Source organism: Colias eurytheme, chromosome 24, assembly GCF_061535395.1.
Source record: "Colias eurytheme isolate Ceu_HAF_F1 chromosome 24, ilColEury1 Martin Lab GWU primary, whole genome shotgun sequence".
NCBI classification, from domain to species: Eukaryota; Metazoa; Arthropoda; class Insecta; order Lepidoptera; family Pieridae; genus Colias; species Colias eurytheme.
Genome location: NC_143003.1, coordinates 6,538,629 through 6,561,232, shown reverse-complemented (window position 1 = coordinate 6,561,232; position 22,604 = coordinate 6,538,629). Strand labels below are relative to the sequence as shown.

The 22,604-nt window shown below is 34.1% G+C and overlaps 1 protein-coding gene across 1 annotated transcript in view; it reads left to right on the top strand.

Moving 5' to 3' along the window:
• Positions 1 to 209: 209 nt before the first annotated feature.
• Positions 210 to 22,604, top strand: part of Tdg (Thymine DNA glycosylase) — a 77,396-nt gene continuing 55,001 nt past the window's right edge. The window contains exon 1 of the mRNA XM_090115926.1: positions 210 to 496. Coding sequence (XP_089972052.1) covers positions 462 to 496 — 35 coding nt within the window. The 5' untranslated portion in view covers positions 210 to 461. The remainder of the gene's footprint in view (positions 497 to 22,604) is intronic.

Genomic DNA, 22,604 nt, shown 5'->3' with positions numbered 1-22,604 from the left:
GATATATTATTTACTTGAAATTACCGCCACGCTCTACGAGGGCGCCACTGTACGCGCATGCGAGCTTTGTGGAGGACCGAATCTGTTCAGACTAGTATGAAGTGCATCACAAATCACAAAAAAAATCACAACAGCCATACAAAAAATAGGCAAAAAAATGTTGGTAACACCGGTGCGCTAAAAAAGCTTGCAAACTTCACGCACGTAACCTGCGCTGGACATCGACTCGTTCGTAGCTCACTCAGGGAAAATGTATATTGATTTTTCAAAGAAAACTCAACCGATGTAACAAAACACCGTTCGCGGAGTGTTTATACGCGTATTAAAACGTCGCGGTCGATGTGTTGTATCGCCGAGATGGTGCGACGGTGTATCTCGGCGTGTTTTAAGTGAGATCATAGTGTGTTGCGTCGCTCGGCCGTCGGCCCGGAGCCTGGCTGCGGCCAGGGCCTGGGCGCGCCATGGACGCCGCTGACCCGCTACGAACGGCTAGGCCGTGAGTATCACGCGCTCCGGAAATCCTTGAGCCGTCACCCAAACGCCCGCGTCGTTACGCGGTGGATTATTTTGGTCTCCTCGAGCTAAAATCCATCTGAAGTTGCGAAACGTCCCTTACATTCATTCGCTGTATCGCAAAGTCGCCATTCTCTCGGTCGTGCGGCGTCACGGCCTCCGCATCGTTGCGCCATTTCGGAACGGTCGGATCGTCCGCGAGCGCTAGGCGAGGCGAGGACACGGCTATGTCGCGGTCGCAGGGCGGCAGGGCGCCGCCGTCGATAGTAATCTCGCAGCGCGGCGGCCGAGCGTGACTGCTCCGCCTCCGCCTCGCACCGCCGTGCCCGTCTAGTCCTCGCTGTGACCGTGTTCAGTGCATGAATGGCAAATGGACATTGTCATAAATCGTCAGTCGTGTTTACAGTTTTTGTGAATATAGCTAGTTTCGCGCCGCCCTTTGTCCAACGGGGGCGGTGGTAGAACGCGGTTCTCATGCGGTCAGGCTCGCCTGGCGCTCACGAAACGACCGAGTGAATTATGGCTATGTGCATATACGTCGTGCAGTACACATACCTAACGTACGCGCCTACCTATCTATACTACAGTGCAGCGATGAGCGAAGGCTGTAACTACGTACCTACTCAAACAAAGCATTTTGCTCGCAAATCTATACTGCTGGCATGAACGGCTAGTTTTCGTATTCTTTGTAAAATTTCACGTAGCATCGTTATCGTGTTTTTGTCGGGGCCATAATTTATGAGTTTCAAAACATCTGTGCTTGTCAATTGTCTAAATTAGTGTGCATTTTGAGGTTAGGCCGTGATTTGTGCTAAATTCGCAATTTGCGAGGAGAGTGGTTTCCGTAGTGATTATAAAAGTGTTATAGGATGTTATTTTAAGACTTTTGTGTTCATAGTGTGGAAAAAAATGTGTTTGCTAGGCCAAGACTGTGTCAATAAGGACAGCACATAATCTTTGTGTTTTGAATCGGCTATTAAATGCAGCAATTCCACATAAATTGGTAATTAGATGTTTTAAATTAGTTTTGCAAGGATTTGAAGTGAGTATGAGTGTGAATGTGTGAGAACATCATGTATACTTTAGAAATTAAGTAGGTGATTCCTCTGTGTCCAAGTGATGGCTATATTTCTTGTTGACACTATTACATGGTAATTCTTTCATATCAAAATTCACAAATAATAAAAGAAATACTTGTTATATCTGTCATTAATCATTAACCAATCTATTTATATTCTTTCAAATTAATAAAATGAAATTACCCGTGAAATTGAAACCTAAATATGAAATACCTTGCCGTAAGTAAGTAAGGAATCAGTTGAAGTCACAAAACTTCAATTTGGTTATACATTTCAAAATCTTGTGCTTAGCTAAATTGGAAGAATTATAACGTTATAGCTTTCAGAATATTAATATACTTTATGAACAAGAATTGGTTTATTGAAGTCCAAATTAAATTTAAATCAATATTTTAAATATACTTCTCATATAGGTATATTGTATAAAGCAAGTCCATAATTTCATTATAAACTGTTCCTAAGCCATACTCATTTTAAAATAGCAATAATGCAATTAAATTTATTTTATTAAAAATAAGAAAATTAATTACCCACATACATCATTAACTGTTTATCAAAGCACTAAATTTTTTACACTGTCTCTTATGTTTTTAATAAACTTAAGTATTTTAAGAAATAGTCATTCTGAATTTTTCTTCTATAACATCATGGAAATAAAAAAAACAAAATCACAAATCTTAATATTTTATGCCTCTCCATTTTGTTGGTTAATATTAGTTGAAAACTGAAATGGTTCTATATCTACCAATTCAATTATTAATTTGTATGTTTGTATGTATTCAACTTTACCATATAACCTGTAATTGTATACATACAAGTACTTATATTGTACTAAATATAAAAAGATTCAATTCTCATTCTATCCTCAAATGTTATGACGGTAAAATATCCTTCACACATCAACTCTGCTTATGTTAAATGAATTTTTGTGCTTAGATTTAAATCTCAATTCAAAAATGCTACAAGTAAGGATTTGTGTAAAAGTTTTACAAAATGTTATAAGCAATTTTATTTCATGTTAGACCCTGAATATTGATACTTATAAACAAAATTTTTAGTCAGTATACTCAAGTACATATATCTAACCTCCATTTTATCATATAAATATTTATTTACGGCTGTGATTCCTTATGGCATTGAACTACTAAATTATCACATTTATAGACATTACGCATATGAAATTTACACGATCATACTAACTCTTTAAAACTACATTAAACATTGACCTCTGCCATTTGGCATTCGGTGCTATCAACTTCTTGTGTCTGCGTACCTATTTGTTGATGATTTTTGCTAGCACAGTACATAATACATATTGTATGTAAAACTCAGTTTAACAATGACAACGAAAAACGCATGAATTATTAGTGTGAAGAAACAAGTAGGCACATTTTAAATAATTCTAAGATAACTGTCAGTCAGAATATTTACAATATTTATGACACCCTTTTTATTTGCATACTATAAGATCACCAAGTTTACTGTAAAATAGCACTTTTGGTTACTCTTTAAATGTAAAGCATTACAGATGCGGTTGAAGACAGGACCAATACATTTTACCTCAGTCTCCACCCTCTGTTTTAGTTGTCAAACATTAATTTTAATTATACCTTTCTTATTGTGAATTCTAGTATTAACCAACCACATTTCCCTATAATGCTCTGTATACACCTGGCCTAAAACAAAAAATACAATTAAAAGCATTTATTCGTTCGCTAAATTCACTCACATCCAAATTCGTCATTAACTTGCAGTATCACTATCATTTAAACTTGCGGTTACTGAAAATGACGTAAGCACAAGTTATCAGCTAACCACATACAGTAAGGATAGTCATTTAATAGTGATATGCCTATATGGGCTTTAGATGAACAAACATGCTTGTCATTTTTGTTTTTTAACATTTTTGGAAGCTTTTCTTTCAGTTATGTTTGTAAAAAATACATGAAATAGATATGTTATTTATGATTTTGAGATGTTAGCATGATAAAATTACTGATTTGGATGAATATTTCAGGTTTTCCTAGTTATCCATATTCATCCATCCTGATTTAACTTGCTTGAGGTAGTTTATCGGCTTTGCATTATGTGTCTTATAGAGATAAATAGTAACATTTTTATTAATTGCATAAGAAATGTTACTTAATTATTTTGTTGACGTGATGTAACTCATCTAAATATGTCAGAAAAAAAATATTATTACAAGGTATTAATAATAGAAATAATAGAAGTCCTTTTTAACCTCATTCATAAAATGTTCTCAAAGCATAGGTACAATATTGTAATACATATTTGAGAAGTTTTACATACGAATGGTCTAAAAATGTAATTAATAATTATTTTGAAGAACATAAATCAAACTTAATAGACAAAGAGATAAGTTGGTTGGTACACTCAATAAAAATGTTATGATAATTTGTACAAAAACATCACTCAATAAACTATTTTATGAGCATCAATTAGTGAATATTTATCAGCTAATAAAAGCAAAATGATATAATTCAATTATGTTTTAGTGGTTATGAAATAACTATTAAAAACACTTAAAATGAGGTAGTTATTTTTAAAGCATCTGTTGTTTGCATTTTCAATTTAATACAGGAGTTTAGTTTGTAATAATTTTGACATGAAAATATCAAAATATTAAATAATGTGATGGATATTTACTTTTTATTGTGGTTTAGATTATATTAATTGATTCCAATACAGATTTTTTTGTATGGCCAAAGTCTTGTCATCCAATCGTGATGTTTCCAGTTAAGTAGAGAATTTGTTGAATTTCTTTGTTGATGTAATGCTTTCAGTTTCTTTTATAAAAGATTGATTAAGTGATTCTTCTCAAAATTATCCCCACTTTAAAGTAAATGTTTAGTAGTGATACTGATATAATAAGTTTTTGCCAGAAACAAAGATTTCAAATAATGAAATCAATTACTTACAAATAAATTTTAGTGTATATGTTTTGTAAGCAATATCTAAGTTATTAAACATCTAAATAATAAAATATCATAAGAAGTTCTAGTTATCATAAGTAACTATTTGGAAATACTATATTTTAGTGGAATTATCAGTTAGTCAGACTTAATTATTGCAGTAATTACTCCATGATCATGATTAGGTGAATTATTTCAATTGTATCGTTAATTTTATCATTGACATTGAAGGGTGATGGTTCAATGTCTTCTTTAACATTGAATGTATAGGTTCGTTGTTTGATGGTACGTTTGTTTATGTTAGTTAAAGTGGAGAGGGTTTTGATTGAAGATGTGTGGGATTTTTCAGTTTTTTTTACATTATTAAGGATAGTTATTGATGTTTCTTTATTCTTATTGAGTTTAGTATATATCTTACTTGAAAAAAAATTGTAAGTAATATATTTTACTAAACATTTTTTATAATTGACAAATGAACTTGCACCTTTTATTAGTAAATGTTTATTGAATTATTGAAATTAGCAAAATGCTATAGTGTATTATTTAAGAAGGGGGGCGAAAATTCAGCAATTCTCGCCTGAGGTGAGGGGTGAGGGGGTCCGCGTTTAGTATGGAATCAACGTGCTCGAAACTAAAAATCGTAAGCACCATTCACATTTTTATCAAAAAGTGAATGAAAATATTTGGTATTTTCTAAATCTAAAACAGTCACGAAATCGAGAAGAAATACCTATGTATTTGTGATTTTATACGAATTATTATCGTAAAATACGGTTGTAATGAGCATTTATATTTTATATATATTTTAGAGGTAACTTCAGGATTTTTTTTATCAAGCAAAATTTTTCCAATCGTGTTTTGGAAACAGTCATCCCACCACACATACGTTCTGTAATACATATTAGAAATTTCAGTGCGAAAAAACTTCAATATTTTCAATAATTATAGCTCATAGATAACAGTCCATTTTGCCGTTTTCACCTACTAAGGGACCTTAAGTATAATTCTTGGCCTAGCCAAAACAAAACTTTCTAGGGAATTTCAAAGCATAAACAACAAACATTTTCTTTTGTCTAATTAATTAGTAGCTATATTCTCTAATAGAAATGTCTGTATTTAAGGTCTCAGTTTTGTATTTGTCTTGCTACTGCTGGCCTTGAAAATCCTTTTTGTTCATGTGATATAAGTAATTTTCCTTGTTACAATTAATTTAATGTGATTGTAAAATTTTCCTCTCCTTTTTAGGATGACTTTGTGGACTAGTGTTTCATAATTATTATTTAACTAGCGGTCCGCCCCGGCTTCGCCCGTGGTACATATTTACGTTTTCTCTACATAAAAACCATCCTCGTACTTCAAGGAATATAATAAAAAAAGAATTATCGAAATCGGTTCAGCCGTTCTCGAGTTATGCGCTTACCAACACATTTTGCGATTCATTTTTATATATAAGAATATGTAATTGAAACATTAAATTCAATAAAACTGAATAATTGAACAACTGCAATGGACACTTTTTAGGAGTCTAATTTACTTATAGTACTACAAATTAATGACCTACATAATTCATATGAAAAGATGAAGGTTAGGACTAAATTTAATACTAGACTTAGTAAATGCAGGTTTTTCCGACGAATTTCGTCGATTTTCGTTGATTACGACTTAGTGACGTGATAACAAAGAGGTCCACGTTTTTGAAGCTAATCAGTCGAAAAAACCTTGAAAAAAAAACGAAAAAAAGATATAAAAACGTCTGAAATATACCTAGTCCTTTTCGTAAAAAGAATTTCAGTCTTCTATTTCATAATCAAATATTCTATCGTTCAGTGTTTTTGTTGATTTGTCCTTCCTTTACGTTGTTGCCGAGTAACCGCATTTTGAGTTTTATAAAAATATTGCGTACCTATCGTTATATAAGATACTTTTTAAATACCATGCGAGTATAAAAAAATGTTCCCGTCACAAAAATCCCCCATTTCCATTGAAATTTAACGAAATATTCACCACCGTGTGCAACGAGTAGTCGCCTAGAGACAAGGTTTCATATTCCCACTGTACGTGCTGAAGTTTTGCTGCGAGTCGCTTAGAATATCAGCCGGGCAATATCTACGTTATCTCGCCAGAAGTAGGTCGTTGTACTTGATCTCGTCGTGGCAATACAACATATAGAACGTACCTATGTTGTGTGTAATATATTATTATTTAGGTATTAAATAAAATGCGTTTACATGTCGCTTTTAATTAGCATATGGTTCGTGTGCAGCGGATTTTTTATATAGGAATTACTTTTTTAACGTAGGGAGGTAGGTAATATGGCGAGCTAAACGAGCTGGCGCTCGTAATCGTAATATTTATTACGTGGCCCATATGCTCCTCTACTTGCTCTGCCATAATCAAGAATAGAAAGTCCTGGGAATATATTATAATGGTGGATTTACCAGCAAACTGCAAATTTGCCGTGTGGAAAATTCGTCCTTCAAAATGGAAAGTCATAACTATGATAGTTATAATATGTTTCCATTTTATAGAAATTCGAGTATTTTTCTTCGAATTATAGAATCCACGGAAGATGAGGATTTGTTGTTTTGTTAGAAGAGATTTTAAATTTTAAACTAATCAAATCAAATTGAAAATGTGATCATTATAGTTTTTGATTAGAGAAAGATTAAATATTTTACCGCTCATATTGAGCGACTGGCCATTTTATCCTTGTCGCACAAAAATGGCGCCGTTCCTCGTAGCATCCGCCATATTGAATGTGTGACGTCATATGGTCTACGTCCCATTGAGCTGCAGTAAAGGCACGTTGATAGATAAACGTAGCCCGTCCCTGTACATGCTTTAGGGTGGATGTATGTACATATGTATGAATGTATGACTATAGCAAATAACTTTTCAAAGGAATTCTATTTAAATGATGCTGACAATGTTATGGGCAGTTTCTTAATGGTCTTTGAAAATGGTATATAGTCGATATTTTCGTATTCGATATTAGCCGGCTAGCTTCTAGAATGATCTATTGTTAGAATTCGGAGTACTCACATATCCTATTTAATTAAACCTTAACACAAAATATGTCTGTGCAAATGAATTTTCATAATTATAAAATAACACCTTTGTGTACCACTTAAAGGATCACTCCGCTGTCAGTCCGTCTATGTCAAGGTTCTGTTTCTCAGAAATGAATTATATCCTCACAAAGGTATTTTCTTAACTGGTCTTACATTGATGTAAAAGTATCCTTCATCAAAGATCTCTGTAAAAACCTCTATAATATATTCCCTTTAAAGCTAGATATAGGTAATATACCATTAACTAAAATGTGGTACATAACAAAGAGATCGTGATGATTCTGCGTTTATTTTAATATTCCTCTAGGTGTTTTTAGGGTTCCGTAGCCAAAATGGCAAAAACGGAACCCTTATAGTTTCGTCATGTCCGTCTGTCCGTCTGTCCGTCTGTCCGTCTGTCACAGCCGATTTACTCGGAAACTATAAGTACTACAGTGATGAAATTTGATGGGAATATATGTTGTATGAACCGCTACAAAAATATGACACTAAATAGTAAAAAAAAGAATTGGGGGTGGGGCCCCCCATACATGTAACTGAGGGATGAAATTTTTTTTTTCGATGTACATACCCGTGTGGGGTATCAATGGAAAGGTCTTTTAAAATGATATAAAGTTTTCTAAAAAACATTTTTCTTAAAGTGAACGGTTTTTGAGATATCAGCTCTCAAAGTCGTAAAAAGTATGTCCCCCCCCCTCTATTTTTATAACTACGGGGTATAAAATTCTAAAAAAAATAGAGGTGATGCATGCTAATTAACTCTTTCAACGATTTTTGGTTTGATCAAAGTATCTCTTATAGTTTTTGAGATAGGTTGATTTAACTGTAATTTATTATATTTGCTGCTACGGAACCCTTTGTGCGCGAGCCCGACTCGCACTTGGCCGGTTTTATTTTTATGTAGTTAGGTACCTATTACTATTGATAATTTACCAAAAGATTGTGACATAAAATATAAAAAAGGGGAGGATGTATCATGACTATGTGTGAAATATCATTTTGATAGATAAATTTTTAATTCGGCAGATAAATTAATCTGTCGAAATTTCAAGAATACTTGCTCCGTTTTCATATTTTATTGTAGACATTCGGATCGCTTAATCTTTTTATAATTTACTATTTCTATCGCGGTAGAGGGGCTGTATCGATTGTTTGTTGTCACGCCCTATTTTTCGGCTTTTGGTCTCCCTAACAAATATATTTACGAGTATAAAAATACTATGGTTTTCAACTAGTATTTTACAATAATGACACCTATTGTGCAATTTATTTCACGATCAAAATAGAGTAATTATATCGTAGTCACCGATAACCTCCAACATTTTCCGGTTTTTATACGTGGGTATATTATTAAAAAAAAAAACTCAAAAGCACCTTCTTTATAGTACTAGTAGTTGGTGATAACCCGCAACTGCGATGACCTTTACATTAACATCGCTCGTAACTCACAGCAAGATTTTTAGGAGAAACTGCTTCAAACCGAAATTACTCTGGTCTTTATTGGCGGTGCAGAGTTCCAACCATAACTTGGAATAATAAAATTTATGGTAGTGGAATAAGCGTAAACGTAACAACCACTAGTAATACTTGCATCTTGTTTGTTGATCTTTTTATCTCTGTTATGTCTCCCTAACCTGATTACAAGATGAAAATCTAGGTGAAAATCTAGGAACAAAATCTGTTAACAAATCTAAAGAAAGCATAACTTTTCAATTTCTTTAATATCTAATCGAATAAAAAAATTTTATGTGAAATGTTCCTTTGTGAAAGCACAGAATACTTAATATGTAGTAGCTAACGCTAGTAAAAGTATAAATTTTCTTGTATTATTGTAAGATAAATATTTCTTACCTATGTATTTCAATTTCTAAGACAGTTGTTCAATATTTCACCGTACATATGTAAAGAATAGTTTTAATTTATTGAATAAAATATATTATTTTAATGATTTCTTAATCGTCACGATTAGAAGGAAACAATGCATTATTATAAATAAATTTCTATAACTTATTATTAATTCTCAGTTAGTTTTTTAACGAAGCACGACACCGATTTATCGGATTCACTGATAAATTATTAATTTTCGCCAATTGTTGTATTGTTTTAGCATTTAACAATCAACCAAGAATTTCACACAATTGGCCATTTTTTTTAAAGACAGAAAGTAGGCGGAGAAAACTAGGCTTTGAAAATTTCCGGTTTTTATCAGTCGGAAGCGATTCGTTTTCCTCGTGGAATCGATTTTGACATGAACTGATGCAAGTCGTTCGAGTTTGCAGAATGCTGTTAAATATGGCTTATTTCTTTCGATTAATATTGAAATAAAACATACTGGGATGGTACATTGTGCCCGTAATAAATAGGATTGAATAGGAGTAAGTGCAAACTTATCAATCGTTCGCCACTTTAATGTGGATACAATTCTAGATCCGATGCTCTTTTGTGGGATACATAACATGATAAATGTAATATCAGATTAATCGATCTTGGGGCTAAAACCGATCTGGCTCTAGGGTGGCTCAAGTAGAGGATGATTTTTTACGCCCAAAGCAAACTATGGGGTGTTATTATTTTTACTTGTTTATCTTTTTTTCGCAAAAGTTGAATCTTTCGAAATTCCTCGCGATATTTCGACAGAAAATATTAAGTTCTACTTCTAATTGGAGTTTACGTCAGATATAAGCCAATATTAATGAATAACATAATATGTTGTGTTTCAGTAGTAATATCTGTACCACTCTTGCCTTGCTTTATTTTATAGCAGCAAAATAAAGCTTCTATACTACTTTCAATAAATTAAAATGGCAACTAGTGAAATTCCTCGCAGAGCGTTCCTTTTACACAGAATACATCAAATATAAATTTTGACTTTGATTGATTGACTTTGTTAATAATGATTGTAGAATGTGAAATGTAAACTAATGATAATGAAAATAATAAATGAAATTTTGATTTATAATTAAGTGACATAATTTGCATGCTGTTAATAACGGCTGAACATGCTGGAACTCAATTGTTAACATCTATGTATACCATGTTTTTTGGCAAATAAATTAATTTGAATTTTTGAAGGCTCGATATAATGATCTTGAAAGAATATTTATTAGCAGTTAGCTCATTATCGAGAGCTTCAAACGGAATACATTAACTTGTGTTAAAATATACGCTTGTTGATGTTACGTCCACTGTTTAAATATCGCCATGTAAATAATGTGTACTCAAGTCGTAAATAACGGATCCATTGATGCACGTCCGTACCGAAAAATTTAAATCAACCTACGAAACAGTGGTGAAAATTTTACGAAATGTACGAATCGAAATTAAACATTTTTATCAGGAAGCTGTGGGTATCTATATAGCTCATGTTTTTTGCTCGAGGATTCTTTCTTTCTGGTTCAAATTGGTTGGCTTTTGCACTAGTTTTTAGAAGATTATAAAATTAACAAGAATAAATATGTTTAATTATCACGAGCTTTCGCTTTTCTTTATTTTCTCCTAAAAATAATAAGTCACTAGATAAAACCAGCCAAGTTCTCAGCTTCTTTGATATATATAACTGTTACTTCAGGTCCTCTCATCTAAAAAAATATATACCCATTTTCAGGGCCGGATTTAGAGGTCCAGAGGCCTCGGGGCAACAAAGGAGTGGAGGCCCCCTCGCCCCAAATTATTTTCCAAATAAAATGAACAATTATTTTTCTCAGTCGAGTTTTTCAATAAATAATTTATTTTGAAACCAAGTAACTAGATTCTCTTATATTAGTATTTAACAAACGCATATAAATATAATCGGAAACATGAATTATCTGAACTAAATTTTAGTGATAACGAACGGAACCTTTCGAGCTTTTTTTGCCGAAAAATCGTTGATGATTTCGCTGTAATCCAGTTCTTGGAGTAGGTAAATCGCTTTCAATGCTCCTGGAGAGAAAGCTTTGATAGACGGTTTTGTCCCATCGTGGTTCGAAGCCTATTTTTTATAATTTTCATTTTTGAAAATGAGCGCTCTCCAGTGCAATTTGATACCATCAAGACCAATTATACATTCTCAATGCAATTTCGAGGTTTGGGTATGTAGCTCTGTTTGGAGAATGGAAAACTCCCATAGGACTCTGGGCCTGATCGTTACACTGATGATTTATAGGGGATTAAATAGATAAAAATATACAGATTCTATGAATATAATAATTATAGATCTGTTCTATGGGATAGCAGAGATATTGGGGTGTAAAGTAACAAAAATAAAAGTTAGTTTGCTTGAATTAAATGCATTGCCTTTTTCTAGGTCCAGGTAAGTTTATTTTCTATCTACATTGTCTAGTTAATAATAGTGTAACAGTAGAATATATAGCATTTGAATTTAATAAAACTAAAAATGAAAATTAATAAACATTCATTCGTATGTGGTATTAATCTATACATATATTTGACTATTTTACTTCTGACAACACTGATATCTCTGCTTGATAAGACCGGTAGTGAACGAATTATTTTTTTTTCAAAGATTTGTTTTCCCATAGAATCAGAAGTCTTACAAATAATTATTAAAATTAACATAATGAATTTTAAATATATTATGATTTATGTAACAGTTAGGCCCAGTTTCGACATTCTCCTTTCGATCTTCGAAAATTTTGTAGTAAAATAGTTCCGGCGATTGATCTTTTCCATAGTCCTTTTTGTATGAATCAATCAAAGACACAAATTGAACCAACTCATTACCAAGACTAGGCTCTAAATCATCCGTATACACTTTCACCAATGCCTCTGCTGCAGCGTGCAAATTTTCACGGAATCGAATACCCAATCTCCGAGGTTGCGGGCAAATACCACCCCACTGAGCCATTGAGCCATTGGGGTACTCCCTTAAGATGGGTAGTAAATTGGAAGTGCTTATCAGGGCCATTTGAGATTTTGATATTTCACTGATTGCTTGATTAGAGTGAACAAATATAGATCAATGATTTCTGTTAATATTTAAGATTAATATAATCAAATAATCATCTACTGTAGGCTGTAGGTAAAGGTAAAAGTGAAAAAAAATATCAAAGGAAAAGATGTTTACTAGTTTTACTAGTTGGAATTTGAAAGATTTTTTTTTCCGAAGTCTCTATTGTGGGGGCCCCCTGCTTGTGGAGGCCCCGGGCCTTCGCCCCGTTTGCCCTCCCCTAAATCCGGCCCTGCCCATTTTTCAGGATTGTAGACTGCAGATTCTATGGTTTGATTCAGCAAACGCTCGCAGTTTTGTTATAAGTTTCCCCAAAATGAGTAATGGGCAATCGAAGGAATACAATTGTCGATATAACTATAATAAACGGCAAGGGCGTCGCCAAGGGGGGGCAGGGAGGGGCAGCTGCCCCCCCCTAGAGATTCTAAAAATTTTGAAAATTTTGATCGCTCTTCCATGCACGACGGTAGAGCGATCGTTTAGCAGCCTCAGGAGACTAAAAACCTGGCTAAGAAGCACTATATGAGTCGAAATCGCCTCAATGTTTTGGCCATGTGCACCGAAAACTTATACTTACATGGAAACTTACAAGATTTTAATAATAAAGTGGTCGAGAAGTTTACAATGAATCCCCAAAAATTACGTTTTAATTAACCTAATATAAACAAACAACGACCACAGCTATAATATTAAAATCTGGTAATTAAAAAAAAATACGCTGAACATTTATTCAAATTCAAACTCCTTTTTATTCTATTTTTCTAATAAATATGTTATTATAACACTTATTTACAAGTTTATTGCATAGTCAAGAGCTCGTGCTCATGTAGCTTTACACATTGGACCCTGTACTGTCACAGAATATATACAGGATAGAGCAAGTTTTTAAAAATCAAACGGAAAACTTTTGGCTCTTGAAGTTGTAACATACTGGGTAATTTTATCTTTCTTGGCATTTAATTTTTTTTTTCCATTTAAAGATCTAACGATAGTAAATGTGTCCATACTGAATTGGCCTATCTTTCAGCTTAGCACACAAAAAAAAAAGACGGGTTGCACTCCGGGAGTGCCGGCAGAAGTGAAAACTTGATTATTAACGTTGAGCATGTTTGATATTTTGGAATGGTATCCGTCTTCCGCTTTTTCGATCAGGTCACGTGTCCTGACGCGAGTTTAAGATTTTATACCCATTACAGAAAAAGCCACTAAAGAAGTTTTCACTTCAAAAATCAAGCATCTACCGCAATAATTGACGTCACCATGAGTAAAAATCTCAACGTACTCGGCGATAGGTGAAAAATTGAAAAAAAAAGTCAACTCCGAAACTACGAAAAATCGCATAACATACATGGGGGGGATTCGGATAGCCCTCTAGGTCCTCTACCTCCTAGCTTCAGTATATCCATAGTTCTTGGGACACCCTGTATGTATATAGTACTAAGATACTGTTGTAATTACAATCGCTGTAGATGTAAGGATCGTAGTACAAGTGGAAAGCTTCATGGGCTGTCGACTTTACCTAAAATTCATACCTACTTTTCTCATTCATAGAGAATTAGAAAAATATGAATTGTAGTAGGTAAAGTCAACTTGCCCCCCCCTGCGCCATCGGCTGGCGACGCCCTTGATAAACGGGAATATTTGTTAATTTTCCGCAACCTTAAAGTTGCCGAATAACCGTTCTGTGCAAAGTGCATGAAATATTATTAATTTAATTATTTAAATTAGCCAACGGTTAGCCACTTTAATGTACTTTTTATATATATAATTAATATTATAAATGTTCATGGTCTAGCGTCTTATAAAAGTTTTGGTGCATGCTTCACACTTTATGCGATTGTCTGGGTTGGATACATTTTTAATTAATCTGCTAAATTAAATAAATAATAAACAGTTTTTATCTTTTTTACCATTGCCTAACTCTATCGCGATCGTCGTAGATATGAGTAGATCTTTACTTACATTTAAAAGAATAATAATTGCCTAAGTCTGAGATTACTAGAGTGTAGACTGTAGACACTTATTATTATTCAAATATTTAAACAATTTTTTGCGACTATTATTTGGCTTCCCGTTTCCTTAATATCTATGTTTTTCTCTTATCAATAAATTTAAATAAACCTGAGAATCAGGTTATACCATAATGTGGGCGGCCCTCCGAAAGTCGTCTCTTTAACAAAGTGACAATATAATATGAGCTATAAAATATTATAATGAATACGTGCAAAGCGCAACTCAGCTGATGCATAACCCTAACGCTTCGCAGTGCGCGCATATTAAATACATAATTAGGTGGATAATTGCATGCTTCGTTACCGTCGTGCGCCTTTGGACGGCTGCTCATGCAAATAAATGGTAGAGAGGTACATTTGAGTTATTTCATCACTGTCCACTGGCTTGACATAAACGACTATCTGAGTGTCGCATGCGACTTCGGTACGCGATAATTTGTTTGCTCATTTCGAGTGCCACCGAGATTTATCCTCCGACCTTACCTATCGTTTCTTTTATCGCGTTTCGCAATAATCTCCGCAATTGCTAATTAGATTTTTTTGTGATGATGTGGCATAATGATGTTCAGCGGTTTTGGTTTTGGTTGGATTTAATTAGGAGTAATTACCACAGCGTCTGTAGGGGATTGCACTCGAAACTGTTTTTCTTTTTTCTGCAATTGTAGCTACTTATTTTAAGTGTCATTAAAAGCTTATGTATTAATTTGATTTTACAAGGATTTTACCTATAAATAGTGCTGGTACTGAATTAATGATACCTACTCAGGAATTTTCCTTTAATATTTCTATTTCATTCCAAACACTAGTACATAAGTGCTTTGGTGTACTGTAGTGTAGGGATTGCGCTCCATTTAAACAGAAATACCATTATCTGCTAGTTTGATTCGTGGAATAATAGAAATAATTTGGAAAATCCAAAAGTGCACGCCTCATAATTTTTTTTTAATAAATATTTATTAATTATTATTTTTGTTTATTTAATAACAATTAAACCACATCGAATCAGACCCTGAAAAATGAAAGGGTTCTATTCCTGAGCATATTCAAGCGTAAGAGAAAAAAAATGACTCGATTAGTAAAGTATTTCGGTCGCTATCGTGTTAACAAGAAAAAGGATCCGCACATACAGACACACGGACGTCCAAGACAGAACTTTTTTAAACTGTTTTTTAACTAGTTTAAATAACAAAAATGACATCAAAAATATCATGAACGTTAAAAATAGTGTTTTTTCTTAATATGTGTGTGTATGTATTATCTTACAAGTGCAATGTATGATACATAAAGACATTTTAAGTTTGAAAAATCAGATGTTTTGCGCGAAGTGACAGTAGTACCCACCTCAACGCTTCGCTTATGAGGCGTGCAATATGTAACAAAACTTGGCGAATACAGTGCTTACACGGCTTTATGTTTTCTGATGTTCAACGTATAAGTATAGTTACCTACTTGATATGTATATTATGTCGCGATTATAGATAAATTGGTACTATCAGAATATAGCTGATGTAATCCCGTATAATATGTGGTAGGTATATATAATATCATCATACGAGACACGACTATCTACATATGACTCATTTCCGATAGTTTTTGCGTCTGAAATCAGCTTACATTTGCGTGCGATGCGCGATTTAAAACAAGAAAAGTAAACATGTTTTTTTGCGCCTTTAAATATTTAAATGCTCAACTCTCAATAGTGTTTATTTAGCACCCTCAAATTGCTTTAATATTCGTTTAATAATTAATGCTTACCGTTTTACTTAATCACTGAATTGCATTACTGGTTTTAATATGATTTTTATTAATTAGTTTTATCATGAGGAGGCTCTGTAGCAATCCTTACATATATGTATTAATATAATATATTTAAGTATAAAATATTTAACACGTCCTGACAATGAAGGCAGCAGAATGTGAACCAAGAAGTTATTCAAATGATATCTGACGTAAATACTAAATAGCGCTTCATTCTCATGCGGCCGTGATGTAGACATTGAAAAAAAAATAGGCTAATTGCTCATAATCAGTATGCTAATTATCAAATCTTGAAGTCTCGGGTTTGGCTGCACAAGCCTGTCGGTGCGGTTACGCAACAAGTTTCGCAACTCGTCGGCCAGCGTTGCCAAAAGTCGTGGCGAACGATTACTTTCGTTTCGCCCGATTTCTGTGGATCTGCAACTGGTTGGTGGTTGGATTTGTAACGGAATGATGTTAGTACATTTTTGATGCGAATGGTTTGTAGGAACTTGGCAGATCTCGCAGATCTGAGTGCTACGCTTTGGAGCAAGCGGGCTATCTAGATATCTATACGTGCGATGATGGAACACACTACAGCAGATAAGATGGGTCGATGATTAGTTTGTCGTTTATACACGTGTACCCAGAATCATATTAATAATCCAAATATGTCAGATGCACTTTGGACCGTTCTTATACTTATCAGTTATCACTAATGATAATATGGTATCGGAAGAAAGCTCGAGAAGCACCTATTTCAGGGGTTTGAGTAAATATTATTGATTTTACGGCTCACTTTGTTATGGTTACATTTCTGTTGCAAGCGTGACTCATTTGCAGACAATGCTTGCTTCTTCCAAGATGTGGTAAACCACTGAGGTGTAGTAATCTCTTGGAGATGGTGATTTGGCTACTGAACAATTACATTTTTCAAAGAAAAAATAGTTTAAAGACTTGCGTAAACAATATTGATGTTTCGAGCGAAATTTACTTCGAGACGAGGACAAGCTGGAGAATTTGTTGTTCACATGATATCTTATTCAATTTTGGAATAAGAACATCATTCAATCTAGTTTTTATAATTATTGCATTTAATTATAACACAACCACATCAGACATCTTGTTTTACTGGTTAATTGATCATTGAACGGAGATCAACGATTGGAAGGCATTCTGTTTTATGATTCACAACGTAGAATTTTATCGGTTTTTATAATTAACTTAGCAAACGAACAATTCCTATTGATTGCTAATACTTTAACTGATTCTATGATAGTTTATAGCTGCGTCTGTGCTTTGTCGTTTGCCATGAATGTAACTTCTGTGATGCCTTTCGCTTCACTTCAACTTGAGTTGGAGTCATAATATCATAGTGTAATAGTAAAATTTCGTAAATTTATCGAATGGGGAACTCTTTATGTTGAAAAACAATCTAAGCAACAAAACCCAAACATATTTATTTATTTGAGTGTTGCTCTATTTTTAATTATAGTATTGCTAAAACTACAATACACAAGTATAAAACCAACTTATAAGTTTGGGGAAATAGTCGGTACCTACATCTGTTCATTATTTCCTGTAATCGGGAAGCTTCAGCAAAGCGGCATTCAAAAGCCAGTATAAATGTTTCCCTTTTATGATCTCATTACGCTATGTGATAAGTAAATAATTCTTATCCTAGGTTCACGTTAATAATGAGTCTTTAAACGTGTAATAAAGCAAGATATAACCGCTCTCCACCAGTTGCCGAGAGTACCTATTGATTTTATTGTCTTGGAAACGTGCCTGTCCTCAGGATTCGCTTCGCGTGCGAATACATTCGAAACATGATATTTAGTCCGTTCCAAGTTTATACGACAAAGAATAGTTTAATTATCAAGAGACCTTCGTAATAATCATAAACGGTCGTTAACTTTAAACTCGTTCGCGCCAGAGTCGGTTCAAGACGACCTCTTACTGAGGATCACGGACTATCCTTGCGCACGATTGTGTCCTTTACGCGGCACCTAATATCATACTATTATTGCCATTATAATATAATTGTAGTAAATAAAATGCTGCGACGCAAACAGTTACGGATAGACCGGGAGATACTGACACAAAATTTCGAGTCATTTGTAACAGGATGCCGGTTCTACAGGGGTCTTAGTACGCAATGACAAAAAGAAAAATGATGGTGTGAACGCTGGTACCGGTGGGTTAGTCGCGTGGGCGTTAGTCGAACTCGTCGGAAAAATAGCGAAAGTCAAACGATTTGTAACAGTATGGCACTTATTTTTCCTGTAAGTTTGAGGATCGACGAATATAAATACAAAATTTCAAAGATCTAGGTGTTGGAAATCTTCACTTATATAAATTAATAATTAATAATAGATTTATTTTTCAAGTATGACAGCACTTTTTCCCCCTACTAGAAGTATGGCAAATATAATAATGGTCACATTTTATCAAATACTCTCCAAAAAGCCAAATGCAATACTGGTACAAAAAGATAGGCGAAATAAAAAAATTTTGCAGATTTTCGGCGGTATGGCGACCATTTGGAATCGTCCGAAAAGTATGGCATGGCGATTTTCGTAAATGGCTGCACGACGATGGTTACCTGTGCAAAAGTTAGCTTGGTACAAATGGTTGAATAATTGTTTTTTTTAAATCAACACATTCGCGTCGGTATGGCGGGCTGTAAGTCATACCGGAAAAGTATGGCATGACACTACCGCCTACTTCTTTTTTATGGGCTATCGATAAATTCTAAAATTTTTGTGTTACAAATCGTTTGACTTTCGCTATTTTTCCGACGAGTTCGACTAACGCCCACGCGACTAACCCACCGGTACCAGCGTTCACACCATCATTTTTCTTTTTGTCATTGCGTACTAAGACCCCTGTAGAACCGCCATCCTGTTACAAATGACTCGAAATTTTGTGTCAGTATCTCCCGGTCTAGGAGGTTGATTATTTTCGGTCGAATTGATGTTTCTTTTTTCGAGACAGTTATTAAGCAATAAGTGTTGTTTATGGAAAATAAAATTTTAAATTATAATAATTTAAATTGTTATTTGCATACGTATTTGAAACTTATCACAGCTTCTTGAAAATATTTTATTGCATGAATAATTGATTTATTACTTTATTGGGAGGTATTTAATTACACATAATCGAAACAGATGCATTTAATTTGTCAAACTTGAAATCAAATATAAATTATAAAAACATATTTATAGGTACCTACCTACTCATGTGTGAGTAGGTATTTGAGTCTTACAAAATGTATTTAAATACAGTAGTTATTAAGTTGGCATATTCGAAATATTTGGTGTAAAATATGTAGGTACATACTGCTAAACTGGCTTCGTTCAATAAATATACAATCCATACTAATATTATAAATGCGAAAGTAACTCTGTCTGTCTGTCTGTAACTCAATCACGCCTGTACTACTGAACCAATTTGCATGAAATTTGGTATAGATATATTTTGATACCCGAGAAAGGACATAGGATAGGTTTAATCCCGGAAATCCTACAAGAACGGGTTTTTCTCTGAAAACGCGGACGAAGCCACGGGCGGAAAGCTAGTACATTTATAATTCTACTTTATGATTCATTTTAAAGAATATGTACATCATGCTCAAAATATTGCATGTACCCATTATCGAAACAGAAACATAGCAGAGCACGATATACATCACAGATGCTTATTATTTGCTGAATAAACATAATTGTTTTGGAGACATATTTCGCAGTAAGTAATACACATGCAAAAAGCACAATCATCCCTATAAGCAAGATTTCGTATACTCCATGTCTTCGAAACGCATTCCTGAATAATTCAACCCGTAAACAATTTCGTACTCCGTATACCTAAATATTGTATTCATCGCGTCCGCGTCGTGATTCAGCTGTGCGAAAAGTTTGCAAACTCCGCAATCCGCGGTCGGAATGAGTTTTGATACTCTTTCAACAAGTTGCGCGGCAAGTTAACTTGTCCGCGTTTCCTATTACGCAACGGAGACCTTAGATCCCGGCCTGATGAGCGAACTTACGTCTGCTAGGTACTTTCACTCGCACTGCAGCCGCACAGCTCCTCCATAATGTACGTAGGTACTGGAAATAGAAAATCGCCAACCGTTTGAGACGTCCCAGTTTCTAGAATGACGTGGAAAAGCCGGGTGGGATAACGCGCAACGTGGTTTTAATTGTTTGCGTGTATGGGTGCGTTTTGTATTGATTCGATATTTATTTTATTTGTTGAGGCTTTTTCTCGCACTGTTGCCTTTAAATTTTTTTGACTATATTTTGATTTTAGGCTCGGTTGTACTGTTTTTGTCGAAGCTACTTTTTCTGCAATGGTTATCATATAATATTACTTACATCTTATGAGTAATATGTCATCACGATTAATTTATAAGTGTGAATGATTTATTTTTACAAAACGATGTTTTTTTTTAACAAGGAAAATTATTAAGTTTTCTCAGGCTAACGCAAACAAAAAAGTTAAATGAGTTATCATAGATTCACATCTGCCTATTAATTAATGTCAAGTATGGGCGTATCATGACATTAGTGACATGTAAATTTGTTAGACGAATTGAATCTGATGACGCTTAATAAACGCAATATGTTGTTGTTTTTGTGGTATAATTGCTACTTTTTACGTCTGACCGTTTAGGTGCTATAACTGCTTGAGGTCAAACGAAATACAAAGGTCGGTTTGTACGAAAAGGAAGTTCGTATTCGACATTAGTCTTCAAGGTGCTCAGTGCTATCCTTCGTATAAAAAGCTGTATATTTATTATGCAGTATAAAATCTATTTACGTAGTTATAGTTTTTTTTAAAGATATCATTAAGTCGCATAAAAAAATACAGTACGTAACGTATCTATGGTATGGTATGTACTTGTAAATTATGATGTTATTTAATGAAAAAAAATCCCAACATCTTGAATAGGATTCTATTTATCAAGCTTCTAGGTGCATTCTGGTCTACTGAGCCTAGACAATTTTTTATCAGTCTCTAGCTAAGAACCATTTTGTGATTTCTCAGTTCTTATACTCGCACTAATTGCTCGTTCTTGAGAAAAACCAGTTCGCAATGAATCTATTAAGAAAACCTACTGCTTTAGATCCGCAGTCAGCCTTGTGGTTCCATCTCCTTCAGTACCTAATATATTATTTCGTCGCGCGTATTTTCTCGTTTGCTCGCCGCAACTAAATATACATTCCTCTTTATTCAAGCGAAACATAAAGTCTAGGCAAACAAAGCGTGAATATATTAAAGTTTTGTTTATTTCGGTTACCCAATTCGTAGATAGGCTCTTGACAAAGTTAATGAATGCTGACTGGGTTGCCTACTTCAAAATGTGGGGTTGCCCGCACCGAGCGCCGTGATTGGTGATTTGCCTTTTGGCTTAACCTAATTTCTGAATATTATCTGATGGCTCAGTGGATGGCTCTATTGTGTTTTAGACTTTAGAGAATGGGTTCGATGGGTAATATATTATGTATTTTAGCTTCGGCTTAGCTAAACATTGTATCGATACTCGTCTAGTTTCCATAGGCTTTTGGTTAATTGTAGATTTGTGCAAATTTAATAATGTAAATAAATAGGATAGATTACGTAGGTACAAAGTGTATGCGAAAGTGTCCTCGTCTAAAATAAAGAGATAAATGGTCATGGGGTCACGTGTCAAATGTTACAAAGCATTACACGTTGAATTTAAAGTTTCTAGGGTTCAGCAACGAGGTAAAATAATATTCACATTTTGTTAACATGTTTTACAGTTGAACAGTATCAGATAAAGTATGGAATTCCTAGTAGGAATTTCCTACCTGCTATACAAGAATGGATTTTATTTATTATGTAACTAGATTTCCGCCCGCGGCTTCGCCCGCGTTTTCAAAGGAAAACCCGCATAGTTCCCGTTCCCGTGGGATTTCCGGGATAAAACCTATCCTATGTGTTAATCCAAGTTACCCTCTATATGTGTGCTAAATTTCATTGTAATCGGTTCAGTAGTTTTTACGTGAAAGAGTAACAAACATCCATACATCCATACATCCTTACAAACTTTCGCCTTTATAATAGTATTAAGATTAAGATTAAGATAACAACAAAACTAGGATACCTAAATAACTTATGAAACACTGATAAAAACTACCGTCTAAAAATATCGTCTTAATTGAATCCTGTACACACAAAAAATATCAATTATGTATAAATTTAGCGCTTTTATTGGACTTTCACATCCTAACGATCTAGATTTCAACACAAAAAGCATGTCGGACGCGTGAAATGTAATTTTGCAA